The sequence below is a fragment of the Nerophis lumbriciformis genome, linkage group LG03, assembly GCF_033978685.3.
Source record: "Nerophis lumbriciformis linkage group LG03, RoL_Nlum_v2.1, whole genome shotgun sequence".
NCBI lineage: Eukaryota > Metazoa > Chordata > Actinopteri > Syngnathiformes > Syngnathidae > Nerophis > Nerophis lumbriciformis.
In genome coordinates, this window is record NC_084550.2 from 12,847,501 (window position 1) to 12,871,500 (window position 24,000).

General features: G+C 40.0%; 1 protein-coding gene and 1 long non-coding RNA gene across 2 annotated transcripts in view; both read right to left on the reverse strand.

Moving 5' to 3' along the window:
* The window catches only part of LOC133579338 (uncharacterized), a 204,885-nt gene that overhangs the window by 96,762 nt on the left and 84,123 nt on the right, over positions 1 to 24,000 (reverse strand). Inside the window, exons 34-37 of the mRNA XM_072912283.1 lie at positions 17,949 to 18,169; positions 17,651 to 17,844; positions 13,775 to 13,996; positions 13,422 to 13,651 (exon numbers count right to left, since the gene is read on the reverse strand). Coding sequence (XP_072768384.1) covers positions 13,422 to 13,651; positions 13,775 to 13,996; positions 17,651 to 17,844; positions 17,949 to 18,169 — 867 coding nt within the window. The remainder of the gene's footprint in view (positions 1 to 13,421; positions 13,652 to 13,774; positions 13,997 to 17,650; positions 17,845 to 17,948; positions 18,170 to 24,000) is intronic.
* On the reverse strand, positions 7,725 to 13,273 carry LOC140677630 (uncharacterized). The gene is made up of 3 exons (XR_012049422.1): positions 13,163 to 13,273; positions 12,929 to 13,006; positions 7,725 to 7,974 (listed from the first exon to the last, which is right to left on the reverse strand). It is a non-coding gene; the product is annotated as an uncharacterized lncRNA (long non-coding RNA).

Sequence of the window (24,000 nt, forward strand, 5' to 3'; positions counted from 1 at the left end):
ATTCAATTAATTAGACTGCAATACAAGATATTTAATGTTCGAACTGAGAAACTTAATTTTTTTTGCAAATAATCATTAACTTAGAATTCAATGGCAGAAACACATTGCAAAAAAAATTGGCATACCACTGTGTTACATGGCCTTTCCTTTTAACAAAACTCAGTAAACTTTCCATTCTTGCTTGATGTGCAGCTTAAGTTGTTCAACAGTCCGGGGTCTCCGTTGTTGTATTTTAGGCTTCATAATGCGCCACACATTTCCCAGCATTAATGGTGCCTTCACAGATGTGTAAGTTACCCATGCCTTGGGCACTAATACACCCCCATACCATCACAGATGCTGGCTTTTGAACTTTGCGTCTATAACAATGGTTATTTTCGTCTTTGTTCCGGAGGACACAGCGTTCACAGTTTCCAAAAATGATAAAATAAATGATAAATGGGTTGTACTTGTATAGCGCTTTTCTACCTTCAAGGTACTCAAAGCGCTTTGACACTACTTCCACATTTACCCATTCACACACACATTCACACACTGATGGAGGGAGCTGCCATGCAAGGCGCTAACCAGCACCCATCAGGAGCAAGGGTGAAGTGTCTTGCTCAGGACACAACGGACATGACGAGGCTGGTACTAGGTGGGGATTGAACCAGGGACCCTCGGGTTGCGCACGGCCACTCTCCCACTGCGCCACGCCGTCCCAAAACAATTTGAAATGTGGACTCGTCAGACCACAGAACACTTTTCCACTTTGCATCAGTCCATCTTGGATGAGCTCAGGCCCAGCGAAGCCGGCGACGTTTCTGGGTGTTGTTGATTAAAGGCTCGCATAGTAGAGTTTTAACTTGCACTTACAGATGTAGCGACAAACTGTAGTTACTGACAAGGGTTTTGTGAAGTGTTCCTGAGCCTTGTCTTTGCAGTCTATTCAACTGAATATAGGTTGAAAAGGATTTGGAAATCATTGTATTGTTTTTATTTACGATTTACACAGCGTGCCAACTTCACTGGTTTTGTAATTCTATTTTCACTTTTCAACAAGTCAGTTCCAGACTTCAGACTACATAATGTGGCTGCCAGACCTTTGACAGATTCACTTAGAACACCCCACATTACCCCATTCTACCAAGTCGTCATTGGCTTGCAGTCAAATTTGCACTGAATTTAAGATTTTAGTCCTGACTTTCTGTGCATTGCAAGGTGGGGCCCTAAGCATATTGCTGATTTGTTGTGCCCCTACACTTCAGCCTTCAGGCTAAAACTTATTTTAAAAACTGGGAAGACCAAGCATTCCAGGCAGTAGTCCAAAGACTTTGGAATGACTTGCACTAGTCCCTCCGGGAGCTTGACTGTGTTGACTTGTATTAACATTTGAAGACTTCACTTTTCAAAAAAAGCTTTTAGTTAATGGACATTAAATTAAAACATTTTTTAATGATGTTGCCCTTGTTGTTTGGATTTAATTGTTGTTTTAGTTCATCTATGTTTTGTACAGCACTTTGTGATTTTTATCTGGTAAAAGTGATTTATAAGTAACATTTATTTATTAAAAATGTATTTACTTACTATTTGTTATGACCCATTGTAAACTCGGAATTTGGCGTCTATTATTAAACGGTGCAAAGCAGGGCCGGCCCGTGGCATAGGCCGTATAGGCAAATGCTAAGGGCGCCGTCCATGAGGGGGCGCCACGCCAGTGCCACAAATGTTGGAGAAAAAAAAAGAAAAGAAAAAAAGTTGGTACTATTATTTCTAAATACAAAAAATAATCCCACGTTAATTAAAATGCAAAGTAAAGCCTATTTAATAGAAATATTATTTGTTACAACATTACGCCCCCTCTACCCCCGCACGGTGCGCCCCCTCCCTTCCCGTATCATGACTCTTTTTGGACGTCACCACATCAAAAAATCAACACAAGATGTCAAAACGGCCAAAACTGTCAGGTGCCCAGGGAAGAAAAAAGAGAAAAGAAGAGGAGGAGAAACGAGAAAAGACAGAGGTAGCAGGTAGGTGAGCCGAACATGAAATTATTTGTCTGTTACAGAATGTGATAGTAACCTGGCTTTTTAGCATTAAGCTAATGTCACATGATTCGGCAATATTGCTAATCAATAAATAGCTAGTTCTGTTTTAACGCCGGGTTAATATTGTGGAGGGGGCTAAATTGTTATGGAAAATAATAATGTAACGTTAGGTAATTACAGTACTCCCACCTTACATTTTTCAGGGACATTTGTATTAGATCTTTTAAGCAGCTGTTTTTTTGTTTACATTGTTATTGCCTTCTGTTAGCTATGTTTGCCCTGCAGGTAATAGTCACTTTTCCACCCCTTTATATATTAGGTATAGTTGTAAGTAAAAAAAAAAAAGGTCAAAGACAAAGCTATTCGGTTTCTTGTGAGTATATACACTTCACTGCCGATGTGGGGGGGCGCCACCTAAATTCTTGCCTAGGGCGCCAGATTGGTTAGGGCCGGGCCTGGTGCAAAGATAAGTGATAAGAGGCGGATAATTTCACTTCAAAACAAACTGATGGAAATTTAGATAAAACTGAGGTAATTTGTTGGCATTGCAGCAACAAATTTTCTCATCATAAGTTTAAAATGGCATCCTAAAGCAAAGCACGTACTCGAGGATGGCGCCGCTCGTGTGAATGCTACATCGACACCAACTTGACCAAACGGAGAACGACAAACAACTTCAACGCTGGTGGAGTTTACCTGCGTCAATGTTTACAAAAGTAGCATAGATACCGTATTTTCCAGACCATAGTGCGCACCAGATTATAAGGCGCACTGCCAATGAATGGTCTATTTTCGATCTTTTTTCATATATAAAGTGCACCGGATTATAGGGAGAATTAAAGGAGTCATATTATTACTATTATTTTTTTTTTTTCTAAATGTAAAACACTTCCTTGTGGTCTACATAACATGTAATGGTGGTTATTTGGTCAAAATGTTGCAGAGATTATGTTTTACAGATAATCTTCAAGACGCTTTTTGACAGTCGCTTTCCGATGCGGCGTTTTGTGGACTCACTTTCAGCAGCGTCTTCTCCCCGTCATCTTTGTTGTAGCAGTGTAGCGTGCAAGGACGGTAGTGGAAGAAGTGCCAAAAGATGGAGCTAACAATTTTAATGACATTCACATTTTACTTAAATCAATAACGGAGCAGCATCTCCTCATCCGCCGGAAATGTGTCCCGTGAAAAACCGTCCGACCGGAACGCTCTAATAACTAAAGTTCCTTGAATTATGTAAACTCACTACATTGGTATGTTTTAGCGCTTTCATGGCAGATATAAGTAAGAACTTAACACTACTTTATATTAGAAATGGCAACAGCGGAGGATGAATGTCCCATAAGAAGATAGAGAAAAAGAAGAAGCTTATAGACTACGGTGTGCACACGGCCTACAAAGGCGGACGTGTGCAATTCTTCAGGACCTATGCAGATCCTAAATACAGATCAGCAGGTACCAGAAGGTAAGAAAAGTTGCTTTTGCATAATATTGCAAAACAAAACACCAGAAAATATGTCTTACCTTATACACACACCATAATAATACTCGTATGTTGAAGCACAGTACAATCCATCAAGCGGTGCGGCTTCATAGCTTAAAAAAGTCGTACTAAAACATTTTCATAGATTTTGAACCCCATGTGTAATGTTCTACATTTTCAATGGAGCATATAAAATGTTGGTGTTGTTTACTTGAGTCATATTGCGGTCTACACATACCTCTTACGTTTGACTGCCATTATATTGCAGTCTACACGTATCTCTTATGTTTGACTGCCATCTACTGGTCACACTTATCATTTCACCAATACCAAATAAAACAACGGAGGTCGATAAGCAAAACCAGAATTATTCCATACATTAGACGCACCGAGTTATAAGGTGCACTGTCGAGTTTTGAGGAAAAAAAAGGATTTTAAGTGCGTCTTATCGTCCGGAAAATACGGTAAATTAAACATCGCCTTCACTAAATGGACAGCCAGCGCATGAAAGCTACTTAACGTCGGTGAAGACAAAGTGCTGCAAGAAGATGTCATTCATATCACCACAGCTGATAGCATTGTACCAAAAATATCAACAATGTCCTTTAATAAGGTAAATACGCTTGTCTGTTTAAACAACTGGTTAAAGGAAGAGTAAATGCATATTTAATGGTGCACTATGTAAAGTTGTCTATGGGTGTTTTTACTATCTGTACCTTGTGTGCTATATTATTGCTAATATTTTGAAAATGCGTACCTAATTCTTACTTTACATATTTTCACCAAGTTTTGAGCAAATCAATGACTTGCAGTTAAATAAAACATTTTTAAAACGTTCCTGGATTACATTGTGACAACAAAATTGCGTTTGTGTCCAAATATCGGGGTCTTTTCTTAAGCAAATTTTAATTATGCAAGCGAGTCATAACCTTTATCATGTTTTACCCAAATCAATCCAATTGAAGAGCGTGATTCATCTGATTTAAAGAAATAATCACTTGACAGCCCAACTTTAAAGTCATTATGCTTACCTGCAATGATGGGCAATTAGACTGCATAGCCCAGAACCGGCCTGTCCTGACTTTGTCTTCAACAAATCTAATACGACATGTCCCCACTTTTATAAACAGAACTTCATTCTGTTCAGCGTCTCCAGGAGCAGTTGCCTTTACAATTATTGTCTGAGGAACTCCTTTGTTTCTAAGACTGGAGAAAGTGTGTGTAAGGGTTCCAGACAGATGTGGAGAGGTGCAAGACTGTCCAAGCTCCAAAGACAGGTCCTGGTTGTCGGTCCTTAGAAAAGAGGTGATCCTACGGCCACACGGGACCCCTAAAAATGACCCGTTCAGAACCAGAGTCACTGGAAGTATTGTTTCCTATAGAAGAACATATTAGGAGAAAGTTCCATGTTGATCATTGTGTTTACTTGATGTCTACAAAGTTAAATTATATCCAATACAAGAGCTGCATCAAATATGTTGTTTTTTCATTGTTATTTTACAGTTTGTAATTCTGCATAACTGCACTAAAATAGCTAAAGTGTTTCTTTTTCATTTTAATATATTCATGTTACTTTATAATTTATGTTAAAACATTCCTTGGATCATTGAGTATAATTTGTATTACAGCTTTTCATTGGGCATCACTACATTTTGCAGAAGAGTGTGGCCACTGGATATGGTACAGTATCTTGTGTTTTGGATACCGTATGCAGTGGATCACCGCATATTCGCGATTCAGCATTTGCGTCCTGTTAAGGGACTATTCTTCCTCCTTTGGGCGAAATAAAACGCCTTAGAATGTACAACATTTTTGGCATTCGTTTTGCTCCAAGAGAAAAACACAATGATCTCAATCGGTTTCTTGTCTTTGCGCACACACACACATTATTCTCTGTTGTAGTTTTAATGCCGTCACAATGTACGAGATTCGGAGAGTGGACAAGAATGTCTGTGTGCTCAACTTACACGCCGAGTTAACTTTCGGTTTCATTATCCTCCAGCAAGGTGGACAAAAGCATGTGAGAAGGGCTACCAGCTTTAGACGGCTCGGTCTCCTCTCCAGCGCTGGTATTGCTATTGTTTGTACTTACTTCTTCGTAGTGTTGTCCCCATACCAGTATTTTGGTACCGGTACCAAAATATATTTTGATACTTTTCGGTACTTTTTGATACTTTTTTATATTTAAAAGGGACCACAAAAAATTGCATTATTGGCTTTATTTTAACAAAAAATCTTACCGTACATTAAACATATGTTTCCAATTGCAAGTTTGTCCTTCAATAAAATAGTGAACATACTAGACAACTTGTCTTTTAGTAGTAAGTAAACAAACAAATGCTCCTTATTTAACTGCTGACATATGCAGTAACATATTGTGTCATTTTCCATGCAATTATTTTGTCAAAATTATTAATGACAAGTGGTAGAAAATTATTGATTAATCTACTTGTTCATTTACAGTTAAAATCTGCTTACTTTCTCTTTTAACATGTTCTATCTACACTTCTGTAAACATGTAATAATCAATTATTCTTCTGTTGTTTGGATGCTTTAAATTAGTTTTGGATGATACCACAAATTTGGGTATCAATCCGATACCAAGTAGTTACAGGATCATACATTGGTCATCTTCAAAGTCCTCATGTGTCCAGGGACATGTTTCCTGAGTTTATAAACATAATATAAACTTTTAAAAAAACGAATGAAGATTTTGTGATGCAAAAAAATGTTGATGTAATCAACTAGATACGCTCCTGTACTTGGTATCATTACAGTGGATGTCAGGTGTAGATCCACCAATGGCGTTCGTTTACATTGTCACGCCAGTAACCTACAGTGTGTAGTGAAGCATGTTTAGCTATTCCTCGTCCTGCAGGGATGATACTTGTAAGAAACTTACTTTGTCGCCATGGAGGCGAGGATTATTGGTTTAGAAACAGCTAAAACACTGAAGACTGCAGATGGACTTTAGCCGCTAGCTAGCTAACCATGTCTTAAAGCACCTCTTCCTGAGGGCGTTTCAGTGTTATAACTTCACCTTTATTGTCAGTTTTTAGACCAAAATGCGTCCGTTCGCCCTTTTCTGTCTACATACTGTGTCTGCTTGCACGTACTCCGTGATTGTGCGCTGCGAACATGTTCGTCTGCTCGTAAACCAGCAATGACACGACACGACGACGACGGGGGGGGCGGTAGTACTTTTTAGAGACGGTATAGTACCAAATAGTACTATACTAATACCGGTATAGCGTACAACCCTGCTTCTTTGTATGAAATACATTTTTAATCTTCATTTCTCGTCACCTCTCATTATTTAGAAAGCTTTAGAACTAAATAATCTGGGAAGACTTGCATTTTTTTTTTTTTTATTAAAATAATTAACTTCAAATATAAAATGTTTTCACATAAAACATGACTCATTCAAACAAAGTCAGTAATAATTCCTAAATACTTGATAAGTTAAAAAGTATTCATGCTAAATATGTTGGATACCGTATTTTTCGGACTATATAAGTATAAGTTGCACCGGCCGAAAATGCATAATAAAGAAAGAAAAAAACATATATAAGTTGCACTGGAGTATAAGTCTCATTTATGGCGGAAATTTATTTGATAAAACCCAACACCAAGAATAGACATTTGAAAGGCAATTTAAAATAAATAAAGAATAGTGAACAACAGGCTGAATAAGTGTGCGTTATATGACGTATAAATAACCAACTGAGAACGTGCCTGGTATGTTAACATAACATATTATGGTAAGAGTCATTCAAATAACTATAACATATAGAACATGCTATAGTTTAGCATGTTCTATATGTTGACAGATTGTTTGGTAAACGTATAGCAGCTATACGTTCACCAAACAATCTGTCACTCCCGATCACTAAATCCGATGAAATCTTATACGTCTAGTCTCTTACGTGAATGAGCTAAATAATATTATTTGATATTTTACGGTAATGTGTTAATAATTTCACACGTAACTCGCTCCTGAGTATAAAAACTGTGAAAAAAACTGCGACTTATAGTCCGAAAAATACGGTAATTTTATGAGCTAAAGGATCATTTTTAACAATAATTCTTTCTTACCTGTAAGAAAGGACAGTAGTTGGTCACTTTTACGTTGTACGAAAGTGGTTTCACTTCTGCTTCCGAAGATTGTGCCTTCTCCAGGTGACCACTGAACTGACAGTTTCCGATCTCCAGGGCAACCATTACCACGGGCAGGGGTGCAACTGAGACATTCAGTGCCAATACTCCATTGGAAGGAAGTCCCAGGGCTTCTATTGCCTCAATAGTGTGCTTGACCGATGCGGTCAGACTAAGGCTCTGTTGGCAGGTATGAGACCATGCAATGCTGACTTTGTGTTTCTCATCGGCTAGGAGATCAGCACTGAGATCTGTACAGCATCCAGAATGGTTGATGGAGATGTTCATTGAAGTTTGTGAAGGTAGGAGGCTCTGTAGAACAAAAAGAACAGAAGGTTAGGAACATCCCAGTTTTAACGTAACAAAAATTCAATAACACTAACATGAAGTTACAAATAAAAAGTTTTGACCCAACTCTCTTGTTTGAGCTGCACATTAAAAGTGTTTAACGGCCTTCTTTCATCTTTGTCAGAAGTTTGGTTATGTTTGGGTTTTCCTGTGTTTAGAATCACTTCCTGTCCTGGTGCTCTTGTTTTTTCAGTGTTTACTGTTTAGTCCCTGTATTTTGCAGCACCTTTACTTTCTGCTCCTTGGTCCTGTCAGCACACCTGTTTCTCGTTTAATTAGTTCTATTTAGTTCCACCTGGGTTCCTCTTTTTCAGTGTTGGATCATTCTCTCTTGCTCTTCCTTTCGAGACCGATGCTTCATGTGTTATTTTGGGTTCAACGCCTCTTTGTAGGTAATAAATTGTGTTTTACTTGCATTCCGCCTGCCGTTCTCTGCATACTTCGGGTCACGCCGAAGCAACGCTCACCAGACCATGACTGAAGGAGGGACCAGGTGGAACTAAATATAACTAATTAAACAAAGAATAGGTGTGCTGACAGGACATGGAACAGAAAGTAAAGGTGCTGCTAAACACAGGGACCAAACAGGAAACATTGAAACAAGAGCACCAGGACAGGAAGTGATTCTAAACAGGAAAACCCAAACATGACTAAACTGTCTGACAATCTTCATATTGATAAAATCTGTCTCATTTTGTCCATTAGTAATGCTGAGATCATTATACATGCGTTTGTTACATCTAGTCTTAAATACTGTATTGTATTATTTTTGTCTCTCCCCATGTCCAGCAATAAAAGATTACATTTAGTCCAAAATGTGGGAGGTAGACTTTTGACGAGGACTACAAAGTTTGATCATATTGCGCATGTACCGGCTCACCTACAGTGGGCACCCGGTACACTTAAGATTAGTGGTGGTCAGATGAAGCTTCATGAGGCATCGAACCACTTGAGCCAATTGGTTCGAGAATTTCCCGAAGCTTCAAGGCATGCTTCGGCACAAGACTCCACCTGCTGGTCAAATGTATGATTAAAAAACAGCTGTATATTAACCACAAATGTGTGAGGTATTGAAATGTTGCGTCTGTTATGGCTCTTAAAAATTACCGGTAAGTGATTTTTTTTTCATCCAGCTGTTGATTTCTGGTGGCTGGTTAAAAAATAAATACAGACTGCATGACTTCATTAAACACAATCGAGGATTGCCGTTGCCAAGAATTGAACCCAGGTCATGTGGCATAAAAGGTCATTTCACAAATCATTACGCTACAAAAGTTGTGCAGATAGATCTGACACAAGTTGGTTATTTCAAATACATAACAGTAACCGGTTTGGATTAAGTTTGTCGCCATTCTTTAAAGGGGAACATTATCACAATTTCAGAATTGTTAAAACCATTAAAAATCAGTTCCCAGTGGCTTATTATATTTTGACGTTTTTTTCAAAATTTTACCATCACGCAATATCCCTAAAAAAAGCTTCAAAGTGCCTGATTTTAACCATCGTTATAAACACCCGTCCATTTTCCTGTGACGTCACATAGTGAAGCCAACACAAACAAACATGGCGGAAAGAACAGCAAGCTATAGCGACATTAGCTCGGATTCAGACTCGGATTTCAGCGGTTTAAGCGATTCAACAGATTACGAATGTATTGAAACTGATGGTTGTAGTGTGGAGGCAGGTAGCGAAAACGAAATTGAAGAAGAAACTGAAGCTATTGAGCCATATCGGTTTGAACCGTATGCAAGCGAAACCGACGAAAACGAGACGACAGCCAGCGACACGGGAGAAAGCGAGGACGAATTTGGCGATCGCCTTCTAACCAACGATTGGTATGTGTTTGTTTGGCATTAAAGGAAACTAACAACTATGAACTAGGTTTACAGCATATGAAATACATTTGGCAACAACATGCACTTTGAGAGTGCAGACAGCCCAATTTTCATCAATTAATAGATTCTGTCGACATACCCTCATCCGCGCTCTTTTCCTGAAAGCTGATCTGTCCAGTTTTGGAGTTGATGTCAGCAGGCCAGGGAAGCTAGGGTCGACAGGGGGTTTAGCTCGCTCGTCTGCGGGAACAAACTGCCGCCATTGCTTGCCGTGCTACCGAGGTCCTTTGTCCCTGAATTGCTCACACACTCCGGCAGATTCAATGGGGGTCTGGCGGCAGATTTCTTTGACTTTATCGTTGGAAATGCATCTGCTTTGAGTGTCGCAGGATATCCACACATTCTTGCCATCTCTGTCGTAGCATAGCTTTCGTCGGTAAAGTGTGCGGAACAAACGTCCAATTTCTTGCCACTTTGGCATCTTTGGGCCACTGTTGCAACTTGAATCCGTCCCTGTTCGTGTTGTTACACCCTCCGACAACACACCGACGAGGCATGATGTCTCCGAGGTACGGAAAACAGTCGAAAATGGCGGATTGCTTCCCGATGTGACGCCACGTTGTGACGTCATCGCTCCGAGAGCGAATATTAGAAAGGCGTTTAATTCGCCAAAATTCACCCATTTAGAGTTCGGAAATCGGTTTAAAAAATATATGGTCTTTTTTCTGCAACATCAAGGTATATATTGGCGCTTACATAGGTCTGGTGATAATGTTCCCCTTTAAATATGATGGCTTTAAAAAAAATTATTTTAATGTCTATCAATATTCTGAACTGACCACAAGAAAAGCCCACACTTTCAATGGAGCTTGGGTGGTTTATGAGTTGTCGAATCTCCCAGCAAAACCTGAACCGCGTCCCGAAACAGTCATGTGGTACAGGCGTCCAGCCAGGCTGAACCGCGTGCCAAAGCGGTCACAGGGTAGAGCCTGGAATCATTTCCGGCTCCTCCCCGACATAAAGCAAACTTCGATGCACGCTTCGAAAAAACGCCCTCCCAATACTCGACACATGCCTCGAAGCCTCGGCACATTTCGTCCCATCACTACTAAAGATGTGACTTTAAAGCTTACTTACTTACGTATTAAATATTAAACGTTTTAGCACTATCTTATGTTGCTGATTGTATTGTACCCTAAGTTACGTCCAGAAACTTGCATTCTAAGAAATTAGTGATTACCAGTGCCCAAACAATGTCTACAGGCTAGAGCCATTTTCCATTCGGGCTCCAGTACTCTGGAATGCCCAACTTGCAAAAGTTAGAGATGCCATCTTGGTAGAAGCATTTAAGTTACACCTACAAATTAATCTATATACTCTAACTATTAAATAGACTCGGTTTTAGACCAGTTGACATGCCGCTGCCCATTTCCTGCAGGGTGAGGTTACCAGAAGGCCACGGATAATCCCTGGAGAGATACCAGTCTGGAGGATGTGCTAGCTGTTCTAAGTCATGACCTCTATGACCTGGATGGAGATCTCCTACAAACCTCTGCTCGCCTCCAACGGACTGGACTCTCACATTATCCTGAATAATTTGCAATAACTGTACCTACTTGGCATCTATTGCAGCCGGTCACCCAGGATGTGGGTTCAGACCAGTGATGTCATCGTGGTTTGTGCAGCCTTTCGAGGCACCTGTGATTAGAGGCTATATAAATAATATTTGATTGATTGATTTGATTGAAATTACTTGGAAAACAGGACTATTAATTATAAGACTTAGAGATGTGCAAAACTAAACACAACTGTCAATCAGAGTCATAGGACTTGGAACAATTTCCCTTGTGGATCATTAAAATTTGTCTAAGTGTAAGTCTGAAGACGGGGAAGTAGAAATGTTAAATGTTGGCCACAGTCATTCGCCAACTATCGTGGTAGATTCTAAGTCACTTCTACGCAAATGGAAAGTGATGAGTCATCTTCATTCAAAAGATGCCCCTGCAGCTTTCCTCAACTTGGGAAACAAGATAAGGCATGTATCTTGTTTCCTGTCTGACCTTCAGATAGACACATCGCTGATGAACAAAAACATTCCAGGTGCTCGTTCTCTCCTCTCCGCTCTTGCGTTGATTCACCAGAAAAAGTGCGGAACACCCATCACTTTCCAACTCGAATTGGGTATGACCGGCTGAGGACACTGTGCTCACAGTGAATGATCTTGGTACACCAGGAGCTACATCCTGGTCGACTGTAACCCTGAATGACGGGGAGGACCCAAAGGCCACGGTCATGTCTGAGTGAGCAGAGTGGGTGTTGACAGCGAGCAGAGCACTACCAGAGAGGAAGGTGTCGTGAAGTTGACCAGACCCTTGAAAGTCCAGTCTCTTTGGGAGGATTGAAAGGAAAGAGGCCCACTGGTGCTGTAGGGTCCAGTCCACACGAGCTTTTCGGTCTTTTAGTAATGCAGAGAAGATGCAGTGTAGCGAGTGCTGTTGGTTTCCAAACACCAGAGCAGCTTTTAGTCCATCTTTTCCAGCTTGTCCGTGTGCCGTTAGAGATGTCTGCTCTACACGCCCCTGGAGTCTGCTAATCTGCTGCCACACTAACTTTCCCTTCCCTTTGCACCGCACTGACACAAGCAGACTGGAGTTAACAGAGTCCCACGATGTATTCACATCTGCCCAGATGTCACACCAGCTTTCCAGCCTAACGCGGCCAGTCATATTACCCTTATATGTAGCCTTTTGACCTCCATACTTTAGTTGTGCATGCCAGCCATACAATCCGACCTTCTCCAGTCTCAGCCCCAAACTCAAGATGATTATCCATTGACCAACCACCAAACTGATCCCTAGGGCTCTCCTCTCAGGCCCAGGCCGGAGGACAAGCCTGAGGTCAAAATTGTTGGGCACCCCAAAGAAATTCCGCAGTAGCGCAGATGAATGGGTAAGGTTTGCTCTGAGCTCCCTCTGACCATTAGGACTCAAACAGCCTTTAGCATCAGTGCTGAAGCTCAAGTGAGCAAGTGACAGACCATAGCACAGCCTGTCATGGGGTTTATAAGAGCGAAACGCTCGTACCTCCACAGGGTGACCTGCCACATCTCCATAGCACTGTGCAGAGAGACGCTGCGCAGCGGTGCTCCCTGTGCAGTTCATCTGTGAAAACAAACCCCTGCTGTCAGACTTTATTTTTGAAGAGATAGCTGAATGGTTAGAATGGCACCATTGAGAAAATCTTTATTTTCCATTCCATATGCTTTTCAAAGACTTTTCTCGACAGGCACAAGACAAAAGAAACATGTGAAAACATACCTGTAGTAAGGAAGGTAAGATCCCCTGCAGAGACTTTATCTGTTGCCATAGAGAAAATGTGAATGCAGCTGTGTTATTGTTTGCCCCAACCGATAAAAGTGTGTCAATCAGTTTCTTGTCTTCCATGTGAAAGACCAGGCCTGTGTTCAGCCTGATGGTATCTCTCTATTAGGAGAAAAAACAGACTAGCACAATCATATGAGATAATACATTTCCTATAAAATAAAATAAAAACAGGAAGAAAAATAGCTTCTGCCACCTCATAATGCGCTTTGGCTTGCATGTAGCTTGATATGCCTCTTTTGTGCAGCGTTTTGACTTTGTGTTGCAGCGTGGAGATCATCTCCCAACGTGGGACGAGCTGGTTTGTCTTGCCGCCTTTAAACTCAGCTTTTAAACGTTCAGGTCCAGCCTGCAGTTCTGCAAGAGCTGACAGTTGACATGCATCCTGGTCCCAATTCACTCGAGCACTACAACTTGTAGACAGACCTGAGACAACACAACAAGAATTTATTTTGAACGGAAACAAGGCGGTGTATAAAATACAGTGTATAAAAACTAGATTTAAAAACATATTGATAATGTAAATATACTCTAGTGATGGTTGATTACCTGTGGCATTGAGTAGTTGGGAGGAATGAGATAGCTGGATGTTGACCTCCCCCGCCCCTCTAGTCTCCAACTGCCGACTGAAATTCACACAAAAATTCTCCACCCCCAACAGAACACACATCCAGCTTTGGGTGACATACACGCTAGTAGGTTCCCCCGCATCTTCTTGATGCCTCAGATCCACGCTGTAAAAATCATCCTTGACTCTAATTCTGAGTTGTCCTGCAATAACAATAACCCTTTATTTAGGAGGTCATTAAAACTATTTTACAAATATAAAAAAAATTGTGCCATGTTTAAAAAACATTTACAGTGGTACCTTGGTTTTTGATAGTAATCTGTTCCAAAACGTCAAACAAAGACTGGCTTGTATAAAAATCAAAGCAATTTTACCCATAAGAATATATACATAAAAATCATTTATAGAGTATAATTACACTTTTACATGCAGAAAACCATGCAAAACACATTTAAATGACGAATGAAATGGAACACTTTTACCTTTATTGAAGAAGGTAAAGGTGCAGAAGAGGAGAAGAAAGTCACCCTTTGTACTGTGCTACAGCACAAATTCTTTCCCATTCTTTTTAGTTTCTAACCTTCTTTATCAAAGTGCTGGCGCTTGTATTACCATAAATGTATAGATTTTGTTTCGCTGATGGAATCAGAGGTCGCCGTCCCATCTGTTGCGGCCCACCTACACCGCGCACGGCAAGCATGGCAAAATACCCGGTCTGCTCTGTCACGCACCTCGGAGCGCAACCAGCGTATCGCTAACCGCCACCGCAGCACAGCACCGGATTACAGGCCCGGTCAGAAGGTATGGCTATCCTCTCGTGATTTACCTCTCCAGGTGGTCTCCAAGAAACTGCAGCCACGATTCATTGGACCTTACCCCATTGAGCGAGTCATCAATCCCTCAGCGGTTCGACTACGCCTTCCGGACTCTCTCAAGATTCATCCCTCTTTCCACGTCTCCCTGCTCAAGCCTGTGTCCTCCAGTCCCTTGAGTCCTCCAGAGGTGCCTCCTCCACCTCCCAGACTTATTGATGGCCACCAGGCGTTCACGGTCAAGGCCATTCTCGACGTGAGGAGAAGGGGCAGGGGTTTCCAGTATCTGGTCGACTGGGAGGGTTACCGCCCCGAGGACCGATCCTGGGTCCCGCGTTCACTTATTTTAGACCCTTCACTGTTAACTGCTTTTTATATTCGTTTTCCGGAGAAGCCAGGTAAGCCGCCAGGTGGCGTCCATTAAGGGGGGGGGGTACTGTTGTGTTTTAGTGTGTTCCTGCCTTCTCTGTTGTCTGCACCTGTGTTTTAGTGATTCATCCTCGGCGAGGGGCAGACCTGGTGACACACCTGCTCGCAATTAGCCCGCCAGTATTTAAGCTCATCACCTACAGCTTGACCTTGCTGGTCATTGTTTCCTGAACTCCGCACATGCATGCGCCTACTTCGCCTCATGGTACGTTGCTTTCTAGCTTCCTTGAGGCAACAAAGACTTTATGCAGTGCTTGGTGCACCCTGGCCTTCCCCCCTGCCAACCACTGAGGAACCTGTTTTGTTAATATACATGGTGTGCACCTTTTGCCCCATCGCTCTTTGTTACATTTTTTGGACTTATTAAATGTATTACTTTTTGTATTTCAAACTTGCCTCCCGTCTCTGTCACCCCCCTTGACCAGTTCTTAACACACCGTTTGGAAACAATTAAAGTATGTAAATTAACATTTACAAAATCTTTCTGTGAAAATAAACTCATTTTACAACATATATTTGGCTAATATATGGATTATTTTTATTTTTTTCGCTCTATAGTCCGGAAAATATGTTATTTAAAAAAAAACAAAAAAAACAGTGAAGTTGGCACATTGAGTAATTCGTAAATAAAAACAGAAAACGATGATTTGCAAATCCTTTTCAACTTATAGTCAATTGAATAGACTGCAAAGACAAGATATTTAATGTTCGCACTGAGAAATTTATTTTTGAAAATAATCATTAAATCAGAATTTAATGGCATCAACACGTTGCAAAAAAGTTGGCACAGGGGCATTTTTACCACTGTGTTACATGGCCTTTCCTTTAAACAACACTTAGTAAACATTTGGGAACTGAGGAGACCAATTTTTTAAGCTTTTCAGGTGGAATTATTTCCCATTCTTGCTTGATGTACAACTTAAGTTGTTCAACAGTCCGGGGTCTCCGTTGTCGTATTTTACGCTTCATAATGCGCATTTTCACGGGAGACAGGTCTGGACTACAGGCAGGCCAGTCCAGTACCCGCACTCTTTTACTACGAAACCACGCTGTTGTAATAAGAAATAATAAGAAGGGGCGTCCATGACAACGTTGCTTGAATGGCAACATATGTTGCTCCAAAACCTGTATGTACCTTTCAGCATTAATGGCGCCTTCACAGATGTGTAAGTTACCCATGTCTTGGACACTAATACACCCCCATACCATCAAAGATACTGGCTTTTGAACTTTGAGCCTATAACAATTTGTCTGGTTCTTTTCCTCTTTGGTCCGGAGGACACGACGTCCACAGTTTCCAAAAACTATTTGAAATGTGGACTCGTCAGACCACAGAACACTTTTCCACTTTGCAACAGTCCATCTTAGATGAGCTCGGGCCCAGCGTTTCTGGGTGTTGTTGATAAATGGGTTTCGCTTTGCATATTAGAGTTTTAACTTGCACTTACAGATGTAGCGACCAACTGTAGTTACTGACACTGGTTTTCTGAAGTGTTCCTGAGCCCATGTGGTGATATCCTTTACACACGGATGTCGGTTTTTGATGCAGTACCGTCTAAGATATTGAAGGTCACGGGCATTCAATGTTTATTACACTTACGTGCAGTGATTTCACCATCTCTGGTCCGTAATATCATCAAAAGGTTCAGAGAATTTAAATTCAATTTCAATAGCTAGTTGAGAAATGTTGCTCACGCATTTGTTCACAAAGTGGTGACCCTCGCCTCATCCTTGTTTGTGAATAACGGAGCATTACATGGAAGCTGCTTTCATACCCAATCAGGGCACCCACCTGTTCGCAATTAGCCTGTTCACCTGTGGGATGTTCCAAATAAGTGTTTGATGAGCATTCCTTAACTTTCTCAGTCTTTTTTGCCACCTGTGCCAGCTTTTTTGAAACATGTTGCAGGCATCAAATTCTAAATGAGTTAATATTTGCAAAAAATAACGTTTTCCAGTTTGAACGTCAAGTATCTTTTCTTTGCAGTGTATTCAATTGAATATAAGTTGAAAATGATTTGCAAATCATTGTATTCTGTTTTTATTTACGATTTACACAACATGCTGACCAGTCTCCACTCGAGATGGTCTCCTGCTGGCCCCACTATGAACTGGACTCTCACTATTATGTTAGATCTACTATGGACTGGACTTTCACAATATTATGTCAGACCCACTCGACGTCCATTGCATCCGGTCTCCCCTAGAGGGGGGCGGGGGGGTGTCACCCACATATGCGGTCCTCTCCAAGGTTTCTCAGTCATTCACATCGACGTCCCATTGGGGTTGTGAGTTTTTCCTTGCCCTTATGTGGGCTCTGTACCGCGGATGTCGTTGTGGCTTGTGCAGCTCTTTGAGACACTTGTGATTTAGGGCTATATAAATAAACATTGATTGATTGATTGATTGATGCCAACTTCGCTGGTTTTGGGTTTTGTAAAAACAGAAAGATTTGTTTAGTACATGCAATGTTCAGCCGTACGATAACCAACATGGCATAAAAAAAAAACGGGGTAAATAGAAAACCAGATCATCAGAAAAATTAGGTCAGTGAAAATCGAGGAACCACTGTAGTTGTTTCTTGTCAAACTTGAAGTATTTCAGAATATTTCTTACCTTCAGTAAGAGTGTCAGACACTCCTAATACTCCATCTAATCCCAGAGTGGAGGGCAGAATAGCAAAGTTGGTGATTGAATGCCTCAGGTCCCCTGACAGAGCAAGCTGAAGTCCACTAGTGTTTTTAAGAGAGCCCATTAGTCGGGCCAAGAGAGCTTTGCGTCCCTGTGTATAGGAACCATGTAGCGACACACTAGAAGTGAAGCAGGAAAGATGTATACTGTAGTTGCTGTTCCTGATACATTTCGAATTTAAAAACCTACCATAACTTATGAAGTGACATCAGATAGTACAAACCTGTGTGAGGACATGTTGGCAGACATTCTTACATGAAAGTCATTGAGCCCATGCAGCAAACTCTGAGACAAGTTTAGCGTCAGTGCAATGGCTCTGTCTCCCGGCAGGAAAGAATGGGACATCTGGGTAACTAACATCAGCCTGTCTTTCCCATCAGCCTTAACACGAACTGAGCTACTTCCTCTGCCAGACACAGTAGACATCTCAGCAGTCGCCTTTGCCTTCATGGGAAAAAGGGAACAAAACAGGTACATTTTAGATTTGCTTGTCACAATATTAGCTACACCTGCACATTCTAACACAATCAAATACAAGATCTGCATTAATAACTCTGCTTTTACTTGCATGTTTAGATTGACACCTGTTTTTTGTTTGCTACCGTTTAAGTGGTGAATACATGTGTCAATGCAAAGTAAGCATGATTACTGTAATTTTCCTATAAGCCGGGACTTTTGTCTTCACACTAGAACTAAAACTCTCAGCTTGTCATTGTTGTATAAAGGAGGCAGTTGCTCCACACAGAGTACGAGGCATTTATTCTCAACTCTTTGACTCTGCTGCCATCTTATTTGTCACCTTAGCAGAGTTTGTTCTGTTGTGTCTACAAGAGACACAAAACAGTTGCAATATTGTGAACAAATACAACCATTTTTATTTTGAGATTTATTTAATTTATTTTACAAAACAAAATTAGGTACTTTTACAAGATTAAAATAATATATTAGGATTGTCCCGATACTAATATTTTGGTACCGATACTATCGATACTTTTCTAAATGAAGGGGACCAAAAAAATGGCATTATTGGCTTTATTTTAACAAAAAATCTTACGGTACATTAAACATGTTTCTTATTGCAAGTTTGTCCTTAAATAAAAAAAAGTGAACAACAAGAAAACTTGTCTTTACTAAAAGACAAGTTTTCTTTGTTTGTGAGCCTTTGTTTGTAAGCAAGCCAAGGCTCCTTAGTCTGCTGACAGATGCAGTAACATATTGTGTAATTTATCATTCTATTATTTTGGCAACATTATTAAGGACAAGTGGTTGAAAATGAATTATTAATCTACTTGTTCATTTACTGATAATATCGGCTTACTTTCCCATCCGCAGAATGCGGATGGACTTTAGCCGCCATGTCTTAAAGCACCTCTGCCTGAGGGCGTTTCAGTGTTATAGCTTCACCTTTATTGTCAGTTTTTATTCCAAAATGCGTCCATTCTCCCTTTTCTGTCAACTCACTGTCTGCTTGTAAGTACTCCGTCTGTGTGCGCTGCCGAACATGCTCCTCTGCTCGTAAAACCAGCAATGATGACACAATGAGATAGATAGATAGATAGATAGATAGATAGATAGATAGATAGATAGATAGATAGATAGATAGATAGATAGATAGATAGATAGATAGATAGATAGACATATTATAAGAAAGTTAGTAATAATCTGAGAAAAAAAAATATTCCACAATATTTTAAGGAAAAAAAGTTGACATTTTACAAAAAAAATATGCTATTTTACAGGATTAAAGTCAAATACATTTTACAAGAGATGTGAAGAAACATTTTAAGAAAAAAATATTTTAGGAAAAAAGTTCCAATTGTTTTAAGAAAAATGTATGCCCTTTTACATGATTAAAGTCAAATACATGGTAAAAAAAAGTCAATTTCTTTTTTGGAAAATAATTTGGAATATTGTGAAAAAAGTTTTCACACCAAATGTTTAGGAATATTCGGAGAAAAAAGTATTTTACAAGACAATATTATAACATTTTACAAGATTAAAGTCAAATATATTATGAAAAAACTATATATATATTTTTGGAAAAATGTTAATATTTTGAGGCAAAAAAGTTGTCTTTGTACAAAATTTATGTTTGAATATTTTGAGAGAAAAATGGCATTTCACAGGATTATGTGTAATTATTATTATGTGTGGAGGAGTATGCAGTGTCTGTGTCCGCATACATTCAGAAGTGCATGGAGGATGTCAGTGTGATCAAGAACATCCCCACACGGGCTAACGAGAAACCCTGGATGAACAGTGAGGTACGTGCAATGCTGAAGGCTCGGAACAAGGCTTTTAAGTCTGGCGACATGGTGGCATTAAAAACAGCCAGAGCTAACCTGAACCGTGCCATTAAGGTTGCAAAGCGTGCTCACAGTCAGAAAGTGCAGGACTTCTTCGAGAACCCTACAAACACTAGACGAATGTGGCAGGGTATACAGGTCATCACGGACTATAAAGCTTCCCCTGTCCCTGTGACAACAGTATCAGCTTCCTAAATTACCTTAACAACTACTTTGCAAGGTTTGAGGCACTTAACACCACTCCGGCGAGAAAATCCATCCCTCGCCCTGATGAGCAGCCACTCAACCTGGATATAGCGGATGTCCGAAAAACCCTGAGGTGAGTGAACCCCCGGAAAGCACCGGGACCTGATGACATTCCGGGCAAGGTGCTTAAGGGATGTGCAGACCAGCTGGCTGGAATTCTCACAGACATCTTCAACATCTCGCTGACCCAGGCTGTGGTACCATCATGTTTTAAGACGGCCACAATCATTCCAGTGCCAAAAAAACCCACAATCTCCTCCCTCAATGATTACCGCCCCGTTGCACTCACCCCCATCATAATGAAGTGTTTCGAGAGGCTGGTAAAGGAATACATTGTCTCCAAACTTACCCCCACATTCGACCCATACCGTTTGCTTATTGCCCTAACCGCTCCACAGAGGACGCCATCTCCTCTGCACTCCACCTGAGCTTAGAACATCTGGAAGGAAAGGACACACGTGCGGATGTTGTTCCTGGACCAGCTCAGCATTCAACACCGTCATCCCGCAGCACTTGGTGAGCAAACTGGCCCCCCTTGGATTCAGTACCCCCCTTTGCAACTGGCTGCTTGACTTCCTCACAGACAGACCCCAATCTGTGAGAGTGGGCAACAACACCTCCAGTGCCATCTCCCTGAGCACCGGCTCCCCCCACTGCTGCTGTTCACGTTGATGACTCATGACTGCTGCGCCAGGTCCACTACTAACCACATTGTGAAGTATGCGGACGACACGACAGTAGTGGGCCTCATCCGTGACAACAACGACATGGACTACAGGGAGGAGGTGAAACATCTGGTTGACTGGTGCAGAACCAACAACCTGGTCCTGAATGTCAACAAGACCAAGGAGATCATCGTTGACTTCAGGAAGCACCAGTCCAGCCACGCTCCACTCTTCATCAACGGCACAGCGGTGGAGATAGTAAGCAGCACCAAGTTCCTGGGGGTGCAGATAACTGACAATATAACCTGGTCCCTACACACCGGAGTTCTTGAAAAAAGAGCTCAGCAGCGCATGCACTTTTTGCGTCGGATGAAAAGAGCACAGCTCCCTCCCCCCATTCTCACCACATTCTACAGAGGCACTATAGAGAGCCTACTGACCAACAGCATCTCTGTCTGGACTGGAGCCTGCAATGCCTCAGCCTGGAAGTCTCTCCAGAGAGTGGTGAGGACGGCGGAAAAGATCATCAGGACTCCTCTTCCTCCTATCCAGGAGATCGCAAAAAGCCGCTGCCTGACCAGGGCTCAGAAAATCTGCAAAGACTCCTCCCACCCCCACCAAGGACTGTTTTCACTGCTGGACTCTAGAAAGAGGTTCCGCAGCCTCCGAAGTAGAACCTCCAGGTTCTGTAACAGCTTCTTCCCTCAGGCTGTAAGACTCTTGAACGCATCATAATTAAATTTAATTATCCTCTCAACTCCCCCCAAAATGGATTAACTCGCTGGAATAAAAAAGACAATATAACATACATCCATAAACGTGGACGCATGTGAAAAAGTGCAATATATTTATCTGTACAGTAATCTATTTATTTATTTATTTATATTTATATTTATATTTATATTTGTTTATTTATTTTATATATACATTTATATATTATTTATATATATTTATTTTTTATATATGCACCTTATTGCTTTTTTATCCTGCACTACCATGAGCTTATGTAACGAAATGTTGTTCTTATCTGTGCTGTAAAGTTCAAATTTGAATGACAATAAAAAGGAAGTCTAAGTCTAAGTCTAAGATTAAAGTAAAAATGTTGTGAAAATATTGTGGGGATTTATTTATTTTACAAAAAAGTTAGAAAAGTTGTTTGAAGAAATTGTGAAAAAGTTGTTTTTGTTTGTTAGAAAAAACAATATTGTGAGAACATCCATCCATGTTCTACTGCTTGTCCCTCTCTGGGTCACGGGGGTGCTGGAGCCTATCCCAGCTGCATTTGGGCGGAAGGCGGGGTACACCCTGGACAAGTCGTATTGTGAGAACAAAATTATCTTTCAAGAATTGTGTAAAAATATTTAAGAAAAAAATATTTTAAGGAAAAAAGTTTACATTTTTAATGAAAATGGTATGTCGATTTACATGATTAAAGTCTTTCTTTTTCTTTTTTTTTTGAAAAAATTGTCAATATTGTGAAAACATGTTTTTATACAAAAATGTTTAGAAATATTCTGAGAAAATTGTTTTATTTTACAAGACAAAATTATGTCATTTTAAAAGATTAAAGTCAAATATATTATGAAAGTATTTTTTTTACAAAAATGTTTGAGTTTAAGTTTGAGGTTATTTCCAACATGTATGCATACAACATGATACATCACAATTTCCAATTTCCCTATTCAACATGTTCGAAAACAAGAAGAAGCCCCTTTTCCTTTAAATAGCATTTGCTAACACTTTTGTTCACTTCCTGTTCTCAATTTATTCACAATATACTCCATAAGTAATAATATTAAAAATAAATAATAATTAGTGAAGTAAGTTATATTTCATAAGGTGAGATAAATAGGATTAGCTAGTAAATGAATGGATGGATGAAATAAATTCAGAATGTTTATCATATAGTTCTTCTTTTTTGTACTTTGTAAACACTAAGTTTGAAAAGTTTCTTGAATTGGGTCATAATAGTACATTGTTTAATTTCTTTGCTTAATCCATTCCATAAATAAATTCCACATATTGATATACTGAAGGTCTTAAGTGTTGTACGTGCGTACAAATGTTTTAAGTTACATTTTTCTCTATGATTATATTTCTCCTCTTTTGTTGAGAAGAATTGTTGTATATTCTTGGGTAGCAGGTTATAGTTTTTTTTGTGTATAATTTTAGCTATTTGCAAATTCACTATAGCGTGGAATTTCAGTAGTTTCGGTTCAATGAAAAGAGGGTTTGAATGTTTTCTATATCCAACATTATGTATTATTCTAACACGGTTAATTAATTAAGTGTACTTTTGTAGTTATTTCCCCATATTTCTACACAATAACTCAGATATGGTAACACTAGCGAGCAGTAGAGAATATGGAGTGATTTTTGGCCCAATGCATGTTTTGCTTTATTAATTATTGATGTGTTTCTTGCCACTTTATGTTGTATATTTTTATATGAGATTTCCAGTTCATTTTAGCATCAATCATTATGGTTTCATTTATTCTTTCTATTTCTATTCCGTCTATTTGTATTTGTGTTTGACTTTCCCTTTGACTTTTACCAAATAGCATTATTTTAGTTTTACTGAGGTTTAAGGATAGTCTGTAATTTCTTCTGTGATTATTTGTATTTGTGTGTTCTCTCATGAACAAAAAGTTGCATCATCCGCAAATTAATACTGACTTTAAGTCTTTTGTAACTTTACCAATGTCATTTATATAAAGATTGAACAATTTTGGTCCTAGTATTAATCCCTGGGGTACGCCACAGGTTATATTTAGCGTTGTAGATGTGTGTTAGCCTAGCTTCACGTATTGTTTCCTGTTGGTTAGGTAACTTCTAATCCAGTTTAAGACCAACCCTCTGATGCCATACCTTTCTAATTTCTTGATTAAAATATTATGATTAATTGTGTCAATGCTTTACTGAGATCCATCAACACTGCAGCTGCACATTTTTTACCATCCATTGCATTGGTAATTTCCTCTGTAATTTCGATTAAAGCCATCGAAGTTGAAATATTAGCTCTGTATTGGTTCTCAGCGAGTATTCTATTTTTGTTTAT